This window comes from Rhamphochromis longiceps, linkage group LG3 (genome assembly GCF_057381845.1).
Source record: "Rhamphochromis longiceps isolate RC_006_pf linkage group LG3, R_longiceps_female_GT1.1, whole genome shotgun sequence".
Classification (NCBI taxonomy): domain Eukaryota; kingdom Metazoa; phylum Chordata; class Actinopteri; order Cichliformes; family Cichlidae; genus Rhamphochromis; species Rhamphochromis longiceps.
Window position 1 is genome coordinate 29,870,595 of NC_140559.1, and position 18,262 is coordinate 29,888,856.

Sequence of the window (18,262 nt, forward strand, 5' to 3'; positions counted from 1 at the left end):
TTTTTGGCTGATGTTTTCTACATCTCAAATGCATAGATAACAGTGGGTATAATGATGGAATTGAGCAGATGAATCTTCTTCGCCAGGTCAATCTTTGGGGTCGACCGGATCAGCCAGAAGCGCTGTAAGACTGTATCCTGTGCCGCCATGTGCCAATCCTCGTGACCTTGGTCTTGTTCTTGGTCTTGTACACGTGTACACACACACACACACACACACACACACACACACAATGGTGAGGAAATCTGTGTAGCCATCCTCTGTGCGGACGCAGCAACTGGATCAAAGGTAGAGGGTTTGGAATATTTTGACGAACCACTCAGGGATGCCATGTAACCACGCAATGTTATAGAAGGAATCTCACCTATTGAACGCCTTTCTGAAACTGACGAAATTGATTAAGAGACGCTGCTGGTATTCCAAACTTGATGGTGCACAAGATGAAGATCTTCATGCGCGACAGGCCACTGCAAAATCTAGCGTGCTCTTCTTGGAGTTACTGGTCCACGGCCTTATGTCTTCGGAGGAGGACAATGCTAAAAACCTTGCCCCAAACCAAGAGGAGATTGATTCTTTGCCTGAGCTTTAGGATGACTCACCTTTGCCAGTCTTCTTTCAAAGTAAAACAGGAAATATAATACAGAGAAGCAGACTTGACACTGAGAGAGACATGACTGACCGGGGAGACAGAGGGAACGTGAAGCACAGAGACAAAGAGTAACCAAACGTGAAACACAGGGAGGGTACAGAAACAGAAACTCCAAGCTTCTTTAACAATAATCAAGAAGTAAAAATCAAACACAAAACACTGGGTCATACCGAGGACCATGATACAAAGTATCAAAAGTAAGAATAATTCTGCAGAAAAATGTTCTCCATCAATATTAAATTGAAAGATACTACTTCTGCATATGTTTAAGACTTAGGTACTAACTACTTTATATTCAGTTTTTCCCCCCGCATTATATTCTATAAATAATAATGATATAATAATAATAATAATAATAATAATAATAATAATAATAACACGTTTTATTTATAGGCGCCTTTCAGACCCTCAAGGTCACTTTTTTTTTTTACCTTACTCAGTTTTTATATTTGCTTTTATACTTTTATGACTGTTTATGTCTAAATTTTAGCTACCATGTTTGCTATATATACATTTTTCTTATGTTTTTTATGGTATTGTTTACGTGTTACTGTAAAGTGACCTTGAGGGTCTAATAAAATGTATAAATCTCAGAAAAGAATTAGCTGTTCATTGACTCAGGAACACAGGCCTACATCTTGATTTATTTAAGTATATCGAAATATGATATGATATTAACAATAAAACAAAATTTGCTGAATTAAAAAAAGTTTGAGCAGTGTGTGAGATGGCTAACTGTTAATACTGTGGCGAGCTCAGACAAGGAGGAGACAGAGGTATCGTTTTGTCTTGCTTCCTGCAAGGGAGAGAGCACAGCCCTTTATTCGCATTCAACAGATGAACACACAACACTAACACCACCGCTCGGCGCAGCTCTGGCGTAACAACAACAACAACAAAGCAAAATGGCGCTCTCTCCACCCAGAAACACACAGTCACACACAGAGAGAGAGAGAGAGCGTCACCTGTAACCATGGCAACATAACAACAGAACATAGCTGTCAAAACAAAACCCCAAACAGCCCTGACCCACAACATAGCCCCCACCTAAGGAGTCAGTCGTCCCCGACAACCCCATTACCCAACAAAAAGTCCTGCAAATGTCCATGTGTCTTCTTTCGGTGCGCAGGCTGATCTCAACCAGCAGGGGAAGAGTCACTCGGATCAGAACATGGGGTGCCACCAGCATCCCCTGCCCCGGCGACTGCTCGAGCGAGTGGTCAGTATCGCGAGAGTCTGTCCTGGTGCAACACCACCATGCGCCCCGGGCCCGGCATGCGGATCGGTACATCACTTCTGCTAGCCGCTCCACAACCTCCGCCGGCCCTTGCCAGTGACTGCACAGCCTGGGGGACACTCATCTTTTGCGAAACAGGCATTACACCCAAACCTTGTCGCCAGGCACGAAAGCTCCCCCTCGGCACCTGGTATTGCAGGCTCTTTTCTGTCGTACTCCGGTACTGGCCTGGACCTGGCGGGTGTAGTCATGAAACACTCACGGCCACTCCCTCTGCCTCCTGTAGCAGTCCATGGCCACCAACATGCGCTAGTTCCCTGACTCGGTGACGGGGAAAGGCCCTAGGACGTCCACTCCCACTCTCTCCCTCGGGGCCCCCACCAGATACTGCTGCAGGGGGGCGTTGAGTGGCGCCCTTCCATGCCGTGCAGGTGTCACAGCAGTGCACAAAAGTTCCACATCCCGTCAACAACTATGTCAGTAGAACTGTCCCCTGAGACGGCGGAGAGTTTTGGCATTCCCATAATGGCCGGCCCCCACCGAGCCGTGGACAAGCTCGAGCACCTGCGACCGCAGCGAGTGAGGCACCAACAGCTGCAGGAGATCCTTGCCCTGTCCGGGGGCCCGCCATCTCCGGTATAGGAAGCCGTCGTGGGTCTCCAGATTGTTGTACTGGGAGTAGTAGGCCTTCACTTCGAGCCCCTGTCCCGACACCCCCGTCCAGCCTGGCGTTGCGCCGCCTCCAGCCAGGTCCCCACCTGAACCAACGTTGCATCAGCTTCCTGTTCCCTCTTCAGCTGCTGCGTGGTCAACGGGAGCCATCTCCCTCTGCTGGCTGTAGCCTGAGCAGTAGCTATGCCCAGGGCCTCCTGGGCCCGCTCCTCCTGTCGGTTAGAGGGGGGCAGCCGGTGTGGGCGCAGACAGAAGGGTTGAGCAGAACCGATGTCGATGGTGCGCTGAACCTGCCTGCACTCTTCCTCACTAGCGGCAACGATGTCCACGTTGTCATCCAGGAGGCACCTCAAGCGCTGCCGCTGGTCAACGGTGAGACCGATGCTGCTGTGCTGCCACAGGTCATCAGCAGCTTGGGTTGTCTCGGTCGAGGGAAGGTTTGTCTGGCCTAGAGACTGGGGCTGAGGTGAGTAGAGATGGTTCAGAGCCACCGCCGTGAGAGTGATAGCCAGCTTCGCGGTGTCAACGCAGGCCCCCCAGCGGGTCAGCAGATCAAAGCCGATGATGCACTGGTCTTGGATGTCAGCAAGCCAGAAGTCGTGCACCAGCTCCAGATCCTTCACTCGGATCCGCAATGGTTTCTTCCCTCGCATGTCAGTTCTCTCCCCCGTCACCGTCATCAGCTGGGTGTCGGTGGGCGATCAACCCATCACAAGCGGCCCGGATGTTCCAGGGAGCACACCAGGTCGTATTAGGGAAATGATGGACCCTGTGCCCACCAGGGCCCGGCAGGGCTGGTCCTCAACACAGCAGCTCAGGTAGAGTCCCTTGAGGTGCCCAACTAGGCCCACCACCGTGCATCATTCCTGGAGGGGGGCAGGAAGCTGGAGCGGTGGTCCCCGCACTGCACCATTCCCCCTCTCGTTTCCCTGAGGCCACATAGTTCTGGTCTTCGGGGCGGGCACCAGGTAGTCGCGCGCCACGTGGCCAGGCTTATCGCACCGGCAGCAGCGGTCGGTCGGTCGACAGGGACAACTTCAGGGCACTGAGGGCTGCAGCTGGCATATCTTCGTGACTTCCTCCTCCCTGTCGCAGTCTGCGGCTCTGAGTTGGGTGTAGTTTGGGGGGGACACCTGCTGGTTAGGCCGCGAGGCCAGCACCAGCTCGGCCCTTTCAGCCTCATGGAGCGCCTCACGGAGAGTTTCTGGAAAAAGTCACTCTGGAAAAGGTCCTTGCAGAAAAGCATGCAGGCTAAGCTCCTCACTGGCTGCTGGGAACTCCGGGTAGCCACGACGAGCATACAGCAACACATCCGCTGCAAAGGTGCCCAGGCTCTCCCCCGGCCGACGGCTCCAGTTGGTCAGCTGCTCCCTGCTCTGATCAGTGGAGTGCCACTGCCCAAATCGCCTCTTGAGTGCTATAGTGAGGGCCTGGAGCTCATTCTGCTCTGACGGGGCTAGGTCTCCCTCCGCTCCTCTCCATCTCCCTATAAAAAGGGAAGGAAACCATTAACAGTCCAAATCGCCATCAGCTGTTCTCACCGGCATCTCCAGCACCGCCCCGTTGAGCCCACTGCACCACTCCTCCCCTGCAGCTGCGCCCGGGACCACACCTCCGCCACACACCCCCACCGCCGGGGAGCCGTCCGGCCGTACCTACTCCCCCCCCCCCCCCCCCGCAAGCGAGAGAGGAAATCGGCCACCGCCATCTGCGCCCCCGGCCTATGGACCACCTTGAACTTAAAGGGCTGTAAAGCCAGATACCATCAGGTGATCCGGGCGTTGGCATCCTTCATGCGGTGGAGCCACTGCAGCGGGGCGTGGTCCGAGCAGAGGGTGAATGAGCGCCCCAGGAGGTAATAGCGAAGGGAGTCGACCGCCCACCGGATATCCAAGCACTCCTTCTCCACAGTGCTGTACCGTCTTTCACGCTCTGCCAGCTTCCGGCTGATGTAAAGAACGGGACGGTCGGCCCCCCTTACCTGCTGGGACAAAACGGCCCCCAGCCCCCTGTTTGAGGCGTCGGTCTGCAGAACAAAAGGGAGGGAAAAGTTAGGAGTGTGAAGCAGCGGCTCCCCACAGAGAGACTTTTTCACCTGCACAAACGCCGCCTGGCACGGCCCCGTCCACTGGACCAGATCCGGAGCACCCTTTCGGGTGAGATCGGTCAAGGGGCTGGTCAGCTGCGCAAACCCTGGCACAAAACGGCGATAGTAACCTGCCAGTCCCAGAAACCGTCTCACCTCCTTTTTAGTCTTGGGGCGCGGGCAGAATGCTATAGCCGCCGTCTTCTCCACCTGTGGACGCACCTGCCCGCCCCCCAAGTGGTACCCCAGATACTGTACCTCCCTCCGTCCAACTGCACACTTCTTTGGGTTGGCCGTGAGCCCCGCCCTCCTCAGGGACTCCAGGACCGCGGCCACCCACTGCACATGCTCCGCCCAGGTGTCGCTGTGGATGATCACGTCATCCAGGTAGGCAGCAGCATATGCAGCGTGCGGACGCAGCACCCGGTCCATGAGGCGCTGAAAGGTGGCAGGGGCTCCGAACAAGCCGAACGGAAGCGTAACGAATTGGTACAAACCGTACGGAGTGGAGAAGGCCGTTTTCTCCCTGGACTCGGCAGACAAGGGAATCTGCCAGTAGCCCTTGGTTAAATCCAGTGTCGTGAAAAAACGGGCCGTGCCCAGCCGATCCAGGAGCTCGTCGACCCGGGGCATGGGATAAGCATCAAAACGTGACACTTCATTCACCTTGCGATAGTCGACACAGAACCGTATAGACCCATCCTTCTTTACCACAAGAACGATGGGGCTACACCAGGCGCTGTGCGACTCATCTATCACTCCCATTTTCAGCATTTCAGCCAATTCCCTCTGAACGATTTGCCGTTTATGCTCAGGAAGCCTGTAGGGCCGTGAACGCACCGTCACGCCAGGCTGCGTTACAAAATGATGCTCAATGACAGATGTTCAGCCGGGCAGGGGGGAGAACACATCTGCAAACCGCTGTTGTAACGCGACAACGTCCGCTCTCTGGGCCTGTGTGAGATGGTCATCACAAGGGAGGGAGGCAGGGATGATGGAATTTGGCACCTCCGGCCCCAACTCATCTCTCTCCTTAACCAGGCTTACCAGAGAAGCAGTTTCAACCTCTCTCCACTCTTTAAGGAGATTGAGGTGATAAATCTGCGTGGCCCCTCCCCTGTCCGACCAAGCAACCTCATAGTCAACGTCCCCGACTCGCCATGTGACCACAAAGGGTCCTTGGCGAGCAACTTTGAGCTAGAAGAAGGGAGTAATACAAGCACTTTGTCTCCCGGTGAAAATTGCCTGAGTCTAGCCCCTCTGTCGTACAGGCGTTGCTGACGCTGTTGAGCCTGGAGCAAATTCTCCCGTGACAACCTCCCCAAAGTGTGGAGTTTCGCTCTCAGGTCCAACACGTACTGAATCTCATTCTTAGCGGGGCTCGGACCGTCCTCCCAGCTTTCTTTAATCAGGTCGAGCACCCCACGCGGCTTCCGGCCGAACAGCAATTCAAAGGGAGAAAATCCCGTGGAGGCCTGGGGCACCTCCCGCACTGCAAATAACAGAGGGTCTAGCCAGCAATCCCAATTGCGTTCATCCTCGTTAATGAACATACGAATCATGGACTTTAAAGTTTTATTCAGCCGCTCCACCAGCCCATCCGTCTGAGGGTGGTAGACGCTGGTCCTAATAGATTTAATGCCCAGTAATTCGTACAGTTCCCGCAGTGTACGAGACATGAACGACGTGCCCTGGTCAGTCAGTATCTCTTTCGGGATTCCGACTCGGGAGATGACCTGAAACAGTGCCTGCGCCACACTCTTTGCAGAGATGGTGCGCAGCGGGACTGCTTCCGGGTACCGCGTTGCATAATCCACCAGGACTAATACAAAGCGGTAGCCGCGTGCACTCCGATGAAATGGCCCGATGAGGTCCATACCAATGCGCTCAAACGGAACCTCTATGAGTCGGAGCGGGCGCAAAGGCGCTTTTGGTATGGCCGGCTGATTAACAAGTTGGCAGTCCGGGCAGGACGCGCACCAGCGGCGCACATACGCTCGGATGCCCGGCCAATAAAATCGGGCCGTTATTCGCTCCAGAGTTTTTTCGTATCCCATATGCCCTGCCATGGGGTTATAATGAGCCGCCTGGAAAATCGTTTCCCGGCGGCCCTGCGGCACCAACAGCTGGGTGTGAGTCTCCTCCGTGCGAGTGTCACGACTCACTCGATATAGCCTTTTGATAAAATGAAGCGCGGGTAGGTCCGCACGGCTTCAGGGCGCACCACGTGACCATCAATCTCAATCACCTGGTCAAAGGCTGAGCGTAGGGTGTCATCACGAGACTGCTCCAGTGGGAAATCACCCGTGGGGGAAACCTCTGGAGCCGGCGGGGCTTCCCATGAAGGACCCGCCGTCTCCCCCTCCCCGGAGTCAGTGTCGGACGACCCCGCGTCACCGCTGAGCGCTGCGCAGACACTACATGCTACTAACGGTCGTGATCGCATTCCCGCATACTGTCCCAACAGATGATGAAACCCCGGCCAATTCGTGCCCAGAATCAGGGGATGCGACAGGCGCGGGCTAACCGCAGCCGTTACTCTATGCGTTTTGCCCTTATACTTTAATAACAGCGGAACTATGGGATACCTTTGAACATCACCATGAACACACTTCACCTCCACCCATTCTGCCTCCAGCAATGCCCCGGGGCAGACCAAGCCTTGGTGCACGAGGGTCTGCGTGCAGCCCGTGTCCACCAAAGCATGGCGTATACCCCCTCGAGTCCTTACCGGAATGTTGTATGTCCCTCCTGGACCAGGAGAGGGTGCTGGGGCACCGGCAACCCGGAACACCTGCCCCACTTCCATCAGAGGACAGTCCCTCCTCAGGTGTCCCAGTTGCCCGCAGTTCTAGCACTCCTGCCCCGGCGTCTGTGCTGCTCTCCATGGCTCAGGGGCGGCACCGCTCATGTCTGATCCCCGGGAAGGCACAAACGCAGCAAAAGGATTAGTGGGGCTCAGCGCCGGCGCCCGCTCTGCCTGCCCTGGCGCCTCGGTGCCCGGCGCCTCGGTGCCGGCACTGGGGCTTGTTTGCTCGGCCTCCGGCCGCTGTCCCCGGGCTCCCCCGCTCTAGCGGCAAGGTGGTCCTCCGCCAACGTTACCACCACCTCCAGACTCGCGGGACGGTGGCACCTGACCCATCTCGCCGTCTCCGCAGGCAGCCCCTCCACGAACTGCTCCAGCACCACCTTGTCCACCAGCAGCGTCTCGCCCTCTGACGATCCCGGCTGCAGCCAGCGCACCGCCGCGTCGTGCAGCTGCCGGGCCCAAGCAAACAGCCAATCCGCCGCGGCTAGCCGACAGGCCCGGAACCGCCGGCGATGATCCTCAGCGGTAAGCCCCAACCTGTCCACCTGTCCGGCTCACGTCCTGGAAGCTGCTCCTCGAGGTCGGCGGCAGGCTCAGGGCCGCCGTCTGAGCCTCCCCCGACAGCAGAGGAAGCAAACGTGGAGCCCACTCCCCCTGCGGCCACTGGCAGGCCTCCGCCGTGGCACGAAAAGTCTCCAGGAAAACCTGGGGGTCATCCCCGTTCCCCATCCGGGGCATCGCCACCGACAGCGGCGGAGGCTTCGGCGGGGCAGCGGCTCCAACCAGCCGCTCCAGAACCAGAGTCTGCCGGTCCGTCTGCTCCTGCAGCGCGGCCAGGTGAGCCCGCTGGGCCGCCGCTTGGTCTTGGCCCATCTTCGCCATCTCTGCCAGCATCTGCGCCAGAAACTGCAAAGGCTGGGCGGGCGGCGCAGCCTGTGGGTCGGACATCCCCACGCCGGCCGGACACTGGGTTTCGGCACCACTTGTGAAATGCACTATACACAGGTACACACACACACAGGTCTTTATCACCAGCTTCCACATTTATTTATAGTTTTCCCAGGTTATGATATGAACACAGTCTGACAGCTGTCGGTCTCAGCTGATTTCCCTCTCCCTCCGCTCCTCTCCGTCTCCCTATAAAAAGGGAAGGAAACCATTATCAGTCCAAATCACCATCAGCTGTTCTCACCGGCATCTCCAGCACCGCCCCGTTGAGCCCACTGCACCACTCCTCCCCTGCAGCCGCGCCCGGGACCACACCTCCGCCACACAGGGCAAGTGGAGTTCAGCACACTGAGGACTTTCTCCAAAATACAAGGCAATCACACACAAATACATACTAGACATTTAGACTTAGATATTACTACTCATAGCTAACTAAATAATTTGGTGATGAAAGGAGAAAAAAAGCCTGTCCATAAGTACTTTAGGAAATGAGGTGAGGACACTCAGACGTAATAAAACTGCAGCTCCTGACCATGCCTGCTGGAAACCCCAGTCACACGAACACCTGAGACCTGGAGAGAAATTCAAATTCAAATGCAAGGGACCAAGAACAAGGAAAGTAAAAGGAGAGGGGATGGGTACAATGCCCTACGGAGCCATGACAAGTGTTGTATTTTTTTTCATTGAGCTATGTTGTTTGTCATACTTTGGCTGCAACACAAACACAGAAATTTTATTTTGACCTAAATAAAGCACATCTAATTGTAAAGACATTGCATGGACAAAAAAACTCTACTCAAAGTTCATACAAAGCGATTTAGTCTCCTGTGATCCTGTATGATCACATGTTAAACTTTTATGGCTTAAAACTTTCAAAGTACAGATTATAAAGTTTATAAGAGGGACAAGCTGCTTCCAAAGTTCAAACTGTGCTTTTTCCTGCACACAGCTGGGTATCCACTCTATTCTACAGCCAATCATTGTTGCTGAGAGGTGAAATGGCGCAGAGAGGAAATCAGCAAGATTCAAAAAGATTATCTTGTTCACTCTGTTTGGATCTACTAAAGGATCCAGTAACTATTCCCTGTGGACACAACTACTGCATGAACTGTATTAAAGGTTTCTGGGATGAAGAGGAGAAAAACAAGAAAATCCACAGCTGCCACCACTGCAGGAAAGCTTTCATTCCAAAGCCTGTCCTGGAGAAAAACACCATGTTAGCAGCTTTAGTGGAGCAGCTGAAGAAGACTGGACTCCAAGCTGCTCCAGCTGATCACTGCTATGCTGGACCTGAAGATGTGGCCTGTGATGTCTGCACTGGGAGAAAGCTGAAAGCCATCAAGTCCTGTTTAGTCTGTCTGGCCTCTTACTGTGAGAAACATCTCCAACCTCACTATGATGCAGCTCCATTAAAGAAACACAAGCTGGTGGCCCCCTCCAAGAAGCTCCAGGAGAACATCTGCTCTCGTCATGATGAGGTGATGAAGATTTTCTGTCGTACTGATCAGCAGAGTATCTGTTATCTCTGCTTGATGGATGAACATAAAGGCCATGAAACAGTCCCAGCTGCAGCAGAAAGGACTGAGAAGCAGAAGGAGCTCGAGGTGAGACGACTAAACATCCAGCAGAGAATCCAGGAGCGAGAGAAAGATGTGAAGCTGCTTCAACAGGAGGTGGAGGCCATCAATGGCTCTGCTGATAAAGCAGTGGAGGACAGTGAGAAGATGTTCACTGAGCTGATCCGTCTCCTCCAGAAAAGAAGCTCTGATGTGAAGCAGCAGGTCAGATCCCAGCAGGAAACTGAAGTGAGTCGAGTCAAAGAGCTTCAGGAGAAGCTGGAGCAGGAGATCGCTGAGCTGAAGAGGAAAGACGGCGAGCTGGAGCAGCTCTCACACACAGAGGATCACAACCAGTTTCTACACAACTACCCCTCACTGTCAGCACTCAGTGAGTCTACACACTCATCCAGCATCAATATTCATCCTCTGAGCTACTTTGAGGATGTGAAAGCAGCTGTGTCAGAGACCAGAGATAAACTACAGGACATTCTGAGAGAGGAATTAACAAACATCTCACGGGTGGTGACTATGGTGGATGTTTTATTGTCACCACCACAACCAGAGCCAAAGACAAGAGATGAATTCTTAAAATATTCATGTGCAATCACACTGGATCCAAATACAGCAAACACACATCTGTTATTGTCTGAGAGGAACAGAAAAGCAACATTTAAGGAACAACAACAGTCTTATTCTGATCATCCAGACAGATTTCTTCCTTGTTGGCAGGTCCTGAATAAAGAGAGTCTGACTGGACGTTGTTACTGGGAGGTGAAGTGGAGAGGAAAAGTTTATGTAGCAGTTTCATACAAGAATATCAGCAGAGCAGGGAGGCTAAATGATTGTGTATTTGGGTTAAATTACAAATCTTGGGCATTAAGTTGTGATAGCAAGAGTTATAAATTTTTCTACAACAAAGTCCAAACTGAGCTCTCAGGTCCCGAGGCTTCCACATTAGGAGTGTACTTGGATAATAGAGCAGGTATTCTGTCTTTCTACAGCGTTTCTGAAACCATGACTCTCCTCCACAGAATCCAGACCACATTCACTCAGCCGCTCTATGCTGGACTTATGCTTTTTGAGCGAGGAGACACAGCAGAGTTCATTAAATTGAAATAGACAGAGTGGGTAGGTTTATGTTAGAACTTCTGTTTGAAAGTTTGTGTCTAAAAAATATAGTGCTGTAAATAAACGTGTCGCTACATTTCTTGCATAAGTATAAACCTTAATTTTTCATTATAATCTAGAATTATAAGTTTAAAATATACTTCTACTCCTATTCAGCATTCTTTATCAGTCTTAAATTAATTAGATGTAGCAATACACTGGAGTTTGATTGGTTTGTTTTTAGTAAGCTGAATACCTTTGGATATCATTAAATATCTTTTATTATGATTTTTAAGAGAGTTTTTTTTTATCAGACTTCCTCATTTATACATCAAACTATGGTAACAAAATGATACAGGAAATATTTTATTTGCTCAGAAATGCATGCTTTACTCACCACACTCAACCAATCTAATGGTTGTTTTGGTTTATATGCTGGATGTTTCTGGAAGTTTAATGTCCCTTAATCTGTTTATGATCAATAAAATTGGTGTACTTTGGACAGTTTCACCTGCTATAAATAACACATATTTTATCGACTACTGTAGTGTTTTCAACAAGGATGTTGGGGACACCGAGTTAAACCACAAATGAAGACCCTGGAGTTTAGTTGCAGCTTGTTTAATTGTCTCCATGAACATGTGGTGAAAACTGAAATGACAGAAAATAAACTCCATCTCAACAGGCAGAAGCATATTTACATCAATAAAGTGCATTACTCTCACTAAAACATTCATGTTAGCAAAATATACATTAATATCCAAAGTTATCTGTATAAACTGTCATATAAAGTAACTTACGGCGTTCCAGCCTGATAATTCAGAGTAGATGGCATTTGATTCTTCTTTCTTACATTTGTATTGGCAGTTGGCAAACAACTGAAAGGTGCATTACCGCCACCAACTGGTATGGAGTATGGTCTGGAACGACGCTCAAAAAATAAATAAATAAATCCTCAAATCCTTCCAAACACGTCCCCCCCTTTTAAAAACTGAAATAAGGCCTGATAACTTTTACTTCCCGATTCCTTTCGCAACAAATCAACAAGACCCAGTTCGATTTGTAGGTTACTGAGATTTTGAATCAATTGTCTCCTCTCAACCTGATACCTCTGACACTGCAACATGACATGTTCTACAGTTTCCTCTACCCCACAGTAATCACATTTTCCGGTACTATGTTTCCCTATCATGAATAATGTATTATTCAAGCCAGTATGTCCAAATCTCAGTCTGGATATGATCACCTCCTCCCTCCTAGTCCATCCTGCGTTTCTCATTCCTCCCTCCTTTGAATCTTATACAACCATCATCCCTTCCTTTCCTCCTCCCACTGCTTTTGCCATCTTGCTCTCATATCTTGCCTTACCATACTCCTTATCTCTGCTTGGCCAAAACTAACAGCCATGTCAACCACCCCATGTTTTACGGCCTCCTTTGCAACTCTATCTGCCTTTTCATTCGATGGCATTTGATTACATCTCCATACTGCCTTTAGCATGTGGAGCCTATGTCTAAATAAATAAGCAAAACTAAAATATACCTACCAGTTCTTGCAGATACCTCACGAAGTCTAAAATCTCATGTAACAGTGATTGTCAGTATCCCAGCTAGATAAGAATCAACCACCATACCGCATCCACAGAGTCACGTCGAGAGTCTAATCCCTTGTTTCCCTCATTCCGTTAAATGGTTTTGACACCTGTTCCCTTGTTACTCCAGGAAACATGAAGCAGATACAACAACTGGACTTCATTCAAAGTCTTGAACTTGCATTTGTTCTCTGACGCTCTCAATATGAGGTCCAATGTGATAAACTTTTTTTTTTCTTTCTCTTTGTTTCTATTGCTCTGCCACCCTGAGCAATCTAGGGTTGCAGGTGAATGAATGAGCTTTTATTTCTTGCTTGCAGTTGCCTTCAGTGAAACTGGACCACTTCCATCCATACATACATTACACAAACGTCACATTGGGGAGACAGGTCAGGGTTAGGTTTAATCAATCAATCAATCAATCAATCAATCAATCAATCAATCAATCAATCGACCAATTTATTATAAGGACATTTAAAAACAACACAGGCTGACAAAAGTGCTGTGCATAGTAAAAAAGTAAAAAAGTAGAACAAACACACACAATTAAAAGCTAAAGAGTAAAAATTTGTTGTCAGACAGGCTTTTAAAATGTCGAGTGTTGGAGAGATCCTAATTTGAAGAGGCAGACTGTTCCAAAGTTTGGGCGCAGCAATCGCAAATGCCTGGTCTCCTGTTTTTAGCCTGCTTCTAGGGACAACTAGAAGCAACTTATCAGCTGACCTGAGAGCTCTATTAGGAGTATTTATACACTCTTAAAAATGCTGGGTTATATTCCTAACTCAACTGCTGGGTAAAAGCTGTAGGTTCGTAAGTTGGCTTATTGTGACCAAATATTGGTTCAAAAGTCATGACTCAAGAGTTGGGTTGGTAATGTGCCGGGTTCTTCAATTCACTCCACAGCTTGACTAATTCTGTTGGGTCATACTATGACCCAACAGAATTAGCCAATATTTTATCAAAGCTGCCCAACCTATGACCGTCATAGGTTGGGCAGCTTTGATAAAATATTGGGTCAAATTTTACCCAAATGTTTGGGTTGAAAATGAGCCTCAGAAGAAACCACATCATTAATCACAAACTGCCTTTTTCAATTAGACTGTGACCTGATCAGATATCACTGGACTTCTCCACTACTATGAAATAAAACATGGTAAGTAAAAAGTAAATTCTAATAGTTAAAAAAATCATGATGATTGATTATGCAATTTATTGGTTTAATTTAGAACTTTACCTACTCATTAAAGGTATTTTAACAGATAACACCAGCTGGGTTGTGATGATGAAAGTTATTTCTACTTAAAAATGCTTGATATCATCGTTTAAAGCTATAATTTGGAATGAGGCTGATGTTGCTCTGTTTGACAAACTGTTTAGAGATCACTGTATACAGAACAAAGAAAGTATGAGATAGGGTGTTGCATTTGTGGGAAAAAGGTAAAAAATAAAAATTAAAAAAAGGAACACAGTCTATGTAAACTATTTAATTATTTAATAATAAATTATTTTATTATTTAATGTCATTATTTAATTTAACCTAAATTACCTTTATGTTGATAACAACATCTTTTCATTTTAAAATATAAAGGAAATGATAATTTGTCCCATTAAGATTTTTTAAGGCTAGATTTTTTAAGGTTACCTTGACCCCCTTTTTTCCCTCGATCATTAGACCGCGCAAAGGGCACGTGCATCCCTGCACTTAGCTTGCTTGCTACTAATACAAACGTGATGGCAACACTGCCACAACCAATATTTAGCCACCATCTTCGATCCTCACTTGGAGATCTCGGTAGCTTTAAGGTCTGCCATCATAAGTTTACATGTAACCAAAGTATAATCTTTTTTTTTTTTTTAAACAACAACAACAACAACAAAAAAAAATTACTGACTCCTGAATATCATTTAGCCTTATTAAGCCTTTTGGTTCTTAGTCAAAACAAAAGGCTAAGGTGTTAAAGGGTTAACCTGGTGGTGCTGAGAATGTTGGCTGCACTCAGACCCTGCTCAGTATACAGCTAATCTGCTCTGCACTTAGATGGAGGCAGTGCTACTGTTAGAGTTAAATTGTTAAATGTTTGTCATTTTTATGTTTACCATTTGTACAGTGTTTTAACTCTGATGAAAGAAATTCCACTGTCCTTCCCGCCAGATTCTCGAGGTTCTGGTGGGGGCTGTAATGTTTTATTGCAGATACATCCTATCTGGAAGATCTGCTTCGTTTGATGTAAGCTTCCTGCGTTTACGACCCTTTGGTCAGCAGGAGGTCTCACACACACACACACACACACACACACACACACACACACACACACACACACACACACACACACACTCTTACAGAAGTTCACACATATACATTTACATACAGTCCTTGTCTTTGTAACCAAAGGGGGTTGCAAGGGGAGGTGTTTAGTAAACTATTGTTTGAAGTTTGTCAATAAAAGGCAGCGAGAGGAGGCCACCATCGGGGTCATTGTCGTGCTGGACACAGACGAGGCCTCCCTTGCGCAAGTAATCGATCGATCGACTGTCTTGTTTTCTTCATGATGAATAAGTCTCTAGAATTAGCGGGGTTTGTGGAAACACAGACCCAACAGCTACCTACTCTATGACACTGGGTGAAAGCAGCCTGTCATTACTTCACAGACACTGACTTAATAGTCCGAATGATCAGTCCAGGGTACACAAACTGTGCATTCACACTTGCTTATTTTTTATTTTTTTGGAACTTATATATATGTAAGAAGTCCAGACGCTTTTCTTTGAAAGCTCCTTTGATTATATATATGTAACACTGATGTTCGGTAGATATTAATAACCCTGTGTGGCTGTAACTGCAGCCATCACAAGTAGATTCAATTATTCTAAAATTAACACTAAAAATGTTTTAACTTTAATTGTTTAACTTTAGAACATCTGTGAGGTACACGTGAGGGGGAATCTTTGGTTGCCAGTCTTGAGAGCACATATCCACACATGAAAAATGGAGGGTCCAAATACTTATTTTACACTTAACGGAGCACTATGGAGAAAAGTGAGTATTTCTTGTAAATAAACTCAATCTATCAGGCCATAGTGTTGGAGCTCACTGCTGCAGGATTACAAACATCTTGACATTAACCAAACAACTGCAGATAATCTTTTAAATCCTAATTTATTGACCCTTTTCTTTTGTTTAAAAATTACAGGACACATGGTTAGCCCTTGCAGAACACATAGGCCAGCAACTGGATTTCTGAAGTGGTGTCTACGCAATGTCAGGAAAAGGCTTTGTTCTATCGGGAAGAAGAATTCGGCACCAAAGTAACCCATCTTGCCTGGTACCAGAAAACAGATTTGTTTCTGCTTTTTGCAGCAATCTAAGGTCTGTTGATGGCTGCTTGAAATCATTTTTTGTTTTTGATACAAGTTACCCAAAGTGATGCACCCAGGTTTGGAAATTCCTTCACGCTGTCATCTGTCCCAGGAATAGATGAATCCCAGGACATGAATCAAATATGATCAAATTAATGAGGGCTCTTTTAGCTATGATGGAAGTATAGAATGTTGCTCATAAAGGTGCATGACCAGAGCTGGATTCTTAATATATTCACATGAAATCACACTGGATCCAAACACAGCAAACACACATCTGTTATTATCTGAGGGGAACAGAAAAGTAACATTTATGGAACAACAGTCTTATTCTGATCATCCAGACAGATTCACTGAGTGGTTTCAGATCCTGAGTAGAGAGAGTCTGACTGGACATTGTTACTGGGAGGTGGAGTGGAGAGGGAGATTACTTTTAGTAGCAGTCGCATACAAGAATATCAGCAGAGCAGGGAGCTCACGCGAAAGAAAATTTGGATTCAATGACATATCCTGGGCATTACGCTGTGATGCAGACAGTTCCACCTTTTTTTTACAACAAAGTCCAAACTGTCCTCTCAGGTCCTCGGTCCTCCAGAGTAGGAGTGTACCTGGATCACAGAGCAGGTATTCTGTCTTTCTACAGAGTCTCTGAAACCATGACTCTCCTCCACAGAGTCCAGACCACATTCACTCAGCCGCTCTATGCTGGACTTTGGCTTTTGGATTATGGCGACACTGCAAAGTTGATTAGTTTAAATTAAAATTCTCTTCACATTGTAGATATTTTAAATGTCTGATTAATCTGCTCACTGGCTTTTCTTGTCTACTCGCTGTAGTGGATTTTCCTGATGATTAAAATGTGATTTGTGACATTTCTGAACTATGATGCTACAATGATTTTTCTTGTCATATTACAAAAAGTTGATATCTTTGGTGTTTGTATTGTAACTCTTAAAATGTTAATAAGATATTGGAGTCCTTCAACCCCGAGATTATAATCGATGTGTCCTTGTTTCTTGATTGAATGCAGTAATTGATTTTGATTATAGAGTGTTGTTAATTTTTGTTGTTATTATTTTTACAGAAAAATAATAATAACTGCATTATCTAATCCAACATGTTGTGGAAGACAATGTTTGTCGTGAACACCATTTTTCAGGGAAAGCATCTGCAGCTATGAATGACTCATCTGATGTACTATTAAACTGTATAAAATAAAACAAAAGCTAAAACATGTTAAACTAAATTACTAAAATATGTTGAAGTTTAAAATTGGATTAAAATTGGTTTATTTAATTCTAAATGATACATATCTTGCTTTGGCTCTCGGAGGAGGCGGACACATCTTTCAAACTAATGAAGACATATTTGTTTCTTTTTATTTGCTCCCTGTTGAATCCAGACTTTGATTTAAAATCCTTCTCCTGACATACAAAATATTGACCCTATGTCAGGATCTGAGCTGGCAGACCATGTGGAGTGTAGAGTGGACACAAATGCAGACACCAGAGACTGAAACTAAATTAAAATTGATCCTTTATTGATGTCTGAACCATGCAAAGGAAAAAGCGAAAGCAAAACAAAGTCTAACCAAACAAAACCTAAACTGGAAAAACAACTAAAACCTGAATACGTGAAATTTGAAAGTGTGATGACATGAGACCCCAAGGCATGAAACCTGAAACCCAGACATGGACACCAGGAAAAATTAAACATGAAATACCTGAACCTGACACTGGCCAAACAGACAACACAACCACAAACAAAGGAAAACTCACACAACATACACATTGGGGATAACAAGGGAATACGCAACAAGACTGAGATAGAGCTGCACCTGATCTGACATAGCGAGACAGAGGGGAAGCAAAACTAAATATAGTGAACACAGGACAAGGACTCTCAAAATAAAACAAAAAGAATGAGAAATATGTAGACACAGACAAGACACGCAAGCTTAACACTTTGACTGGGGGAATGAAAACAGAGACAAGATTGACGAAACACAGGACAAGATTAGACACTGGAGACGGAGAATATAATCACCATGAGCTGAAGGAAAACAAACTCACACTCTAAACATGTCAAAAGAACAAGTAAGAACCTAAGAGCTGCAACCTAACAGAAAATAAATGATCAAAAGAACACAGAAGTACAAGAAAACCAAACATACATTACCCAAAGAAGTAACTCAGCCTATTACACCCCAAAACAGAACAGTCCAAAACATAAACGCTGGGTGACTGA

General features: G+C 47.2%; 1 protein-coding gene across 1 annotated transcript; it reads left to right on the forward strand.

The window, feature by feature from the left end:
* Positions 1 to 9,399: 9,399 nt before the first annotated feature.
* On the forward strand, positions 9,400 to 11,079 carry LOC146674008 (tripartite motif-containing protein 16-like). Its single transcript, XM_085393038.1, has one exon. The coding sequence runs from the start codon at positions 9,400 to 9,402 to the stop codon at positions 11,077 to 11,079; it is 1,680 nt and encodes a 559-aa protein (XP_085249164.1).
* The last annotated feature ends 7,183 nt before the right edge of the window (positions 11,080 to 18,262 follow it).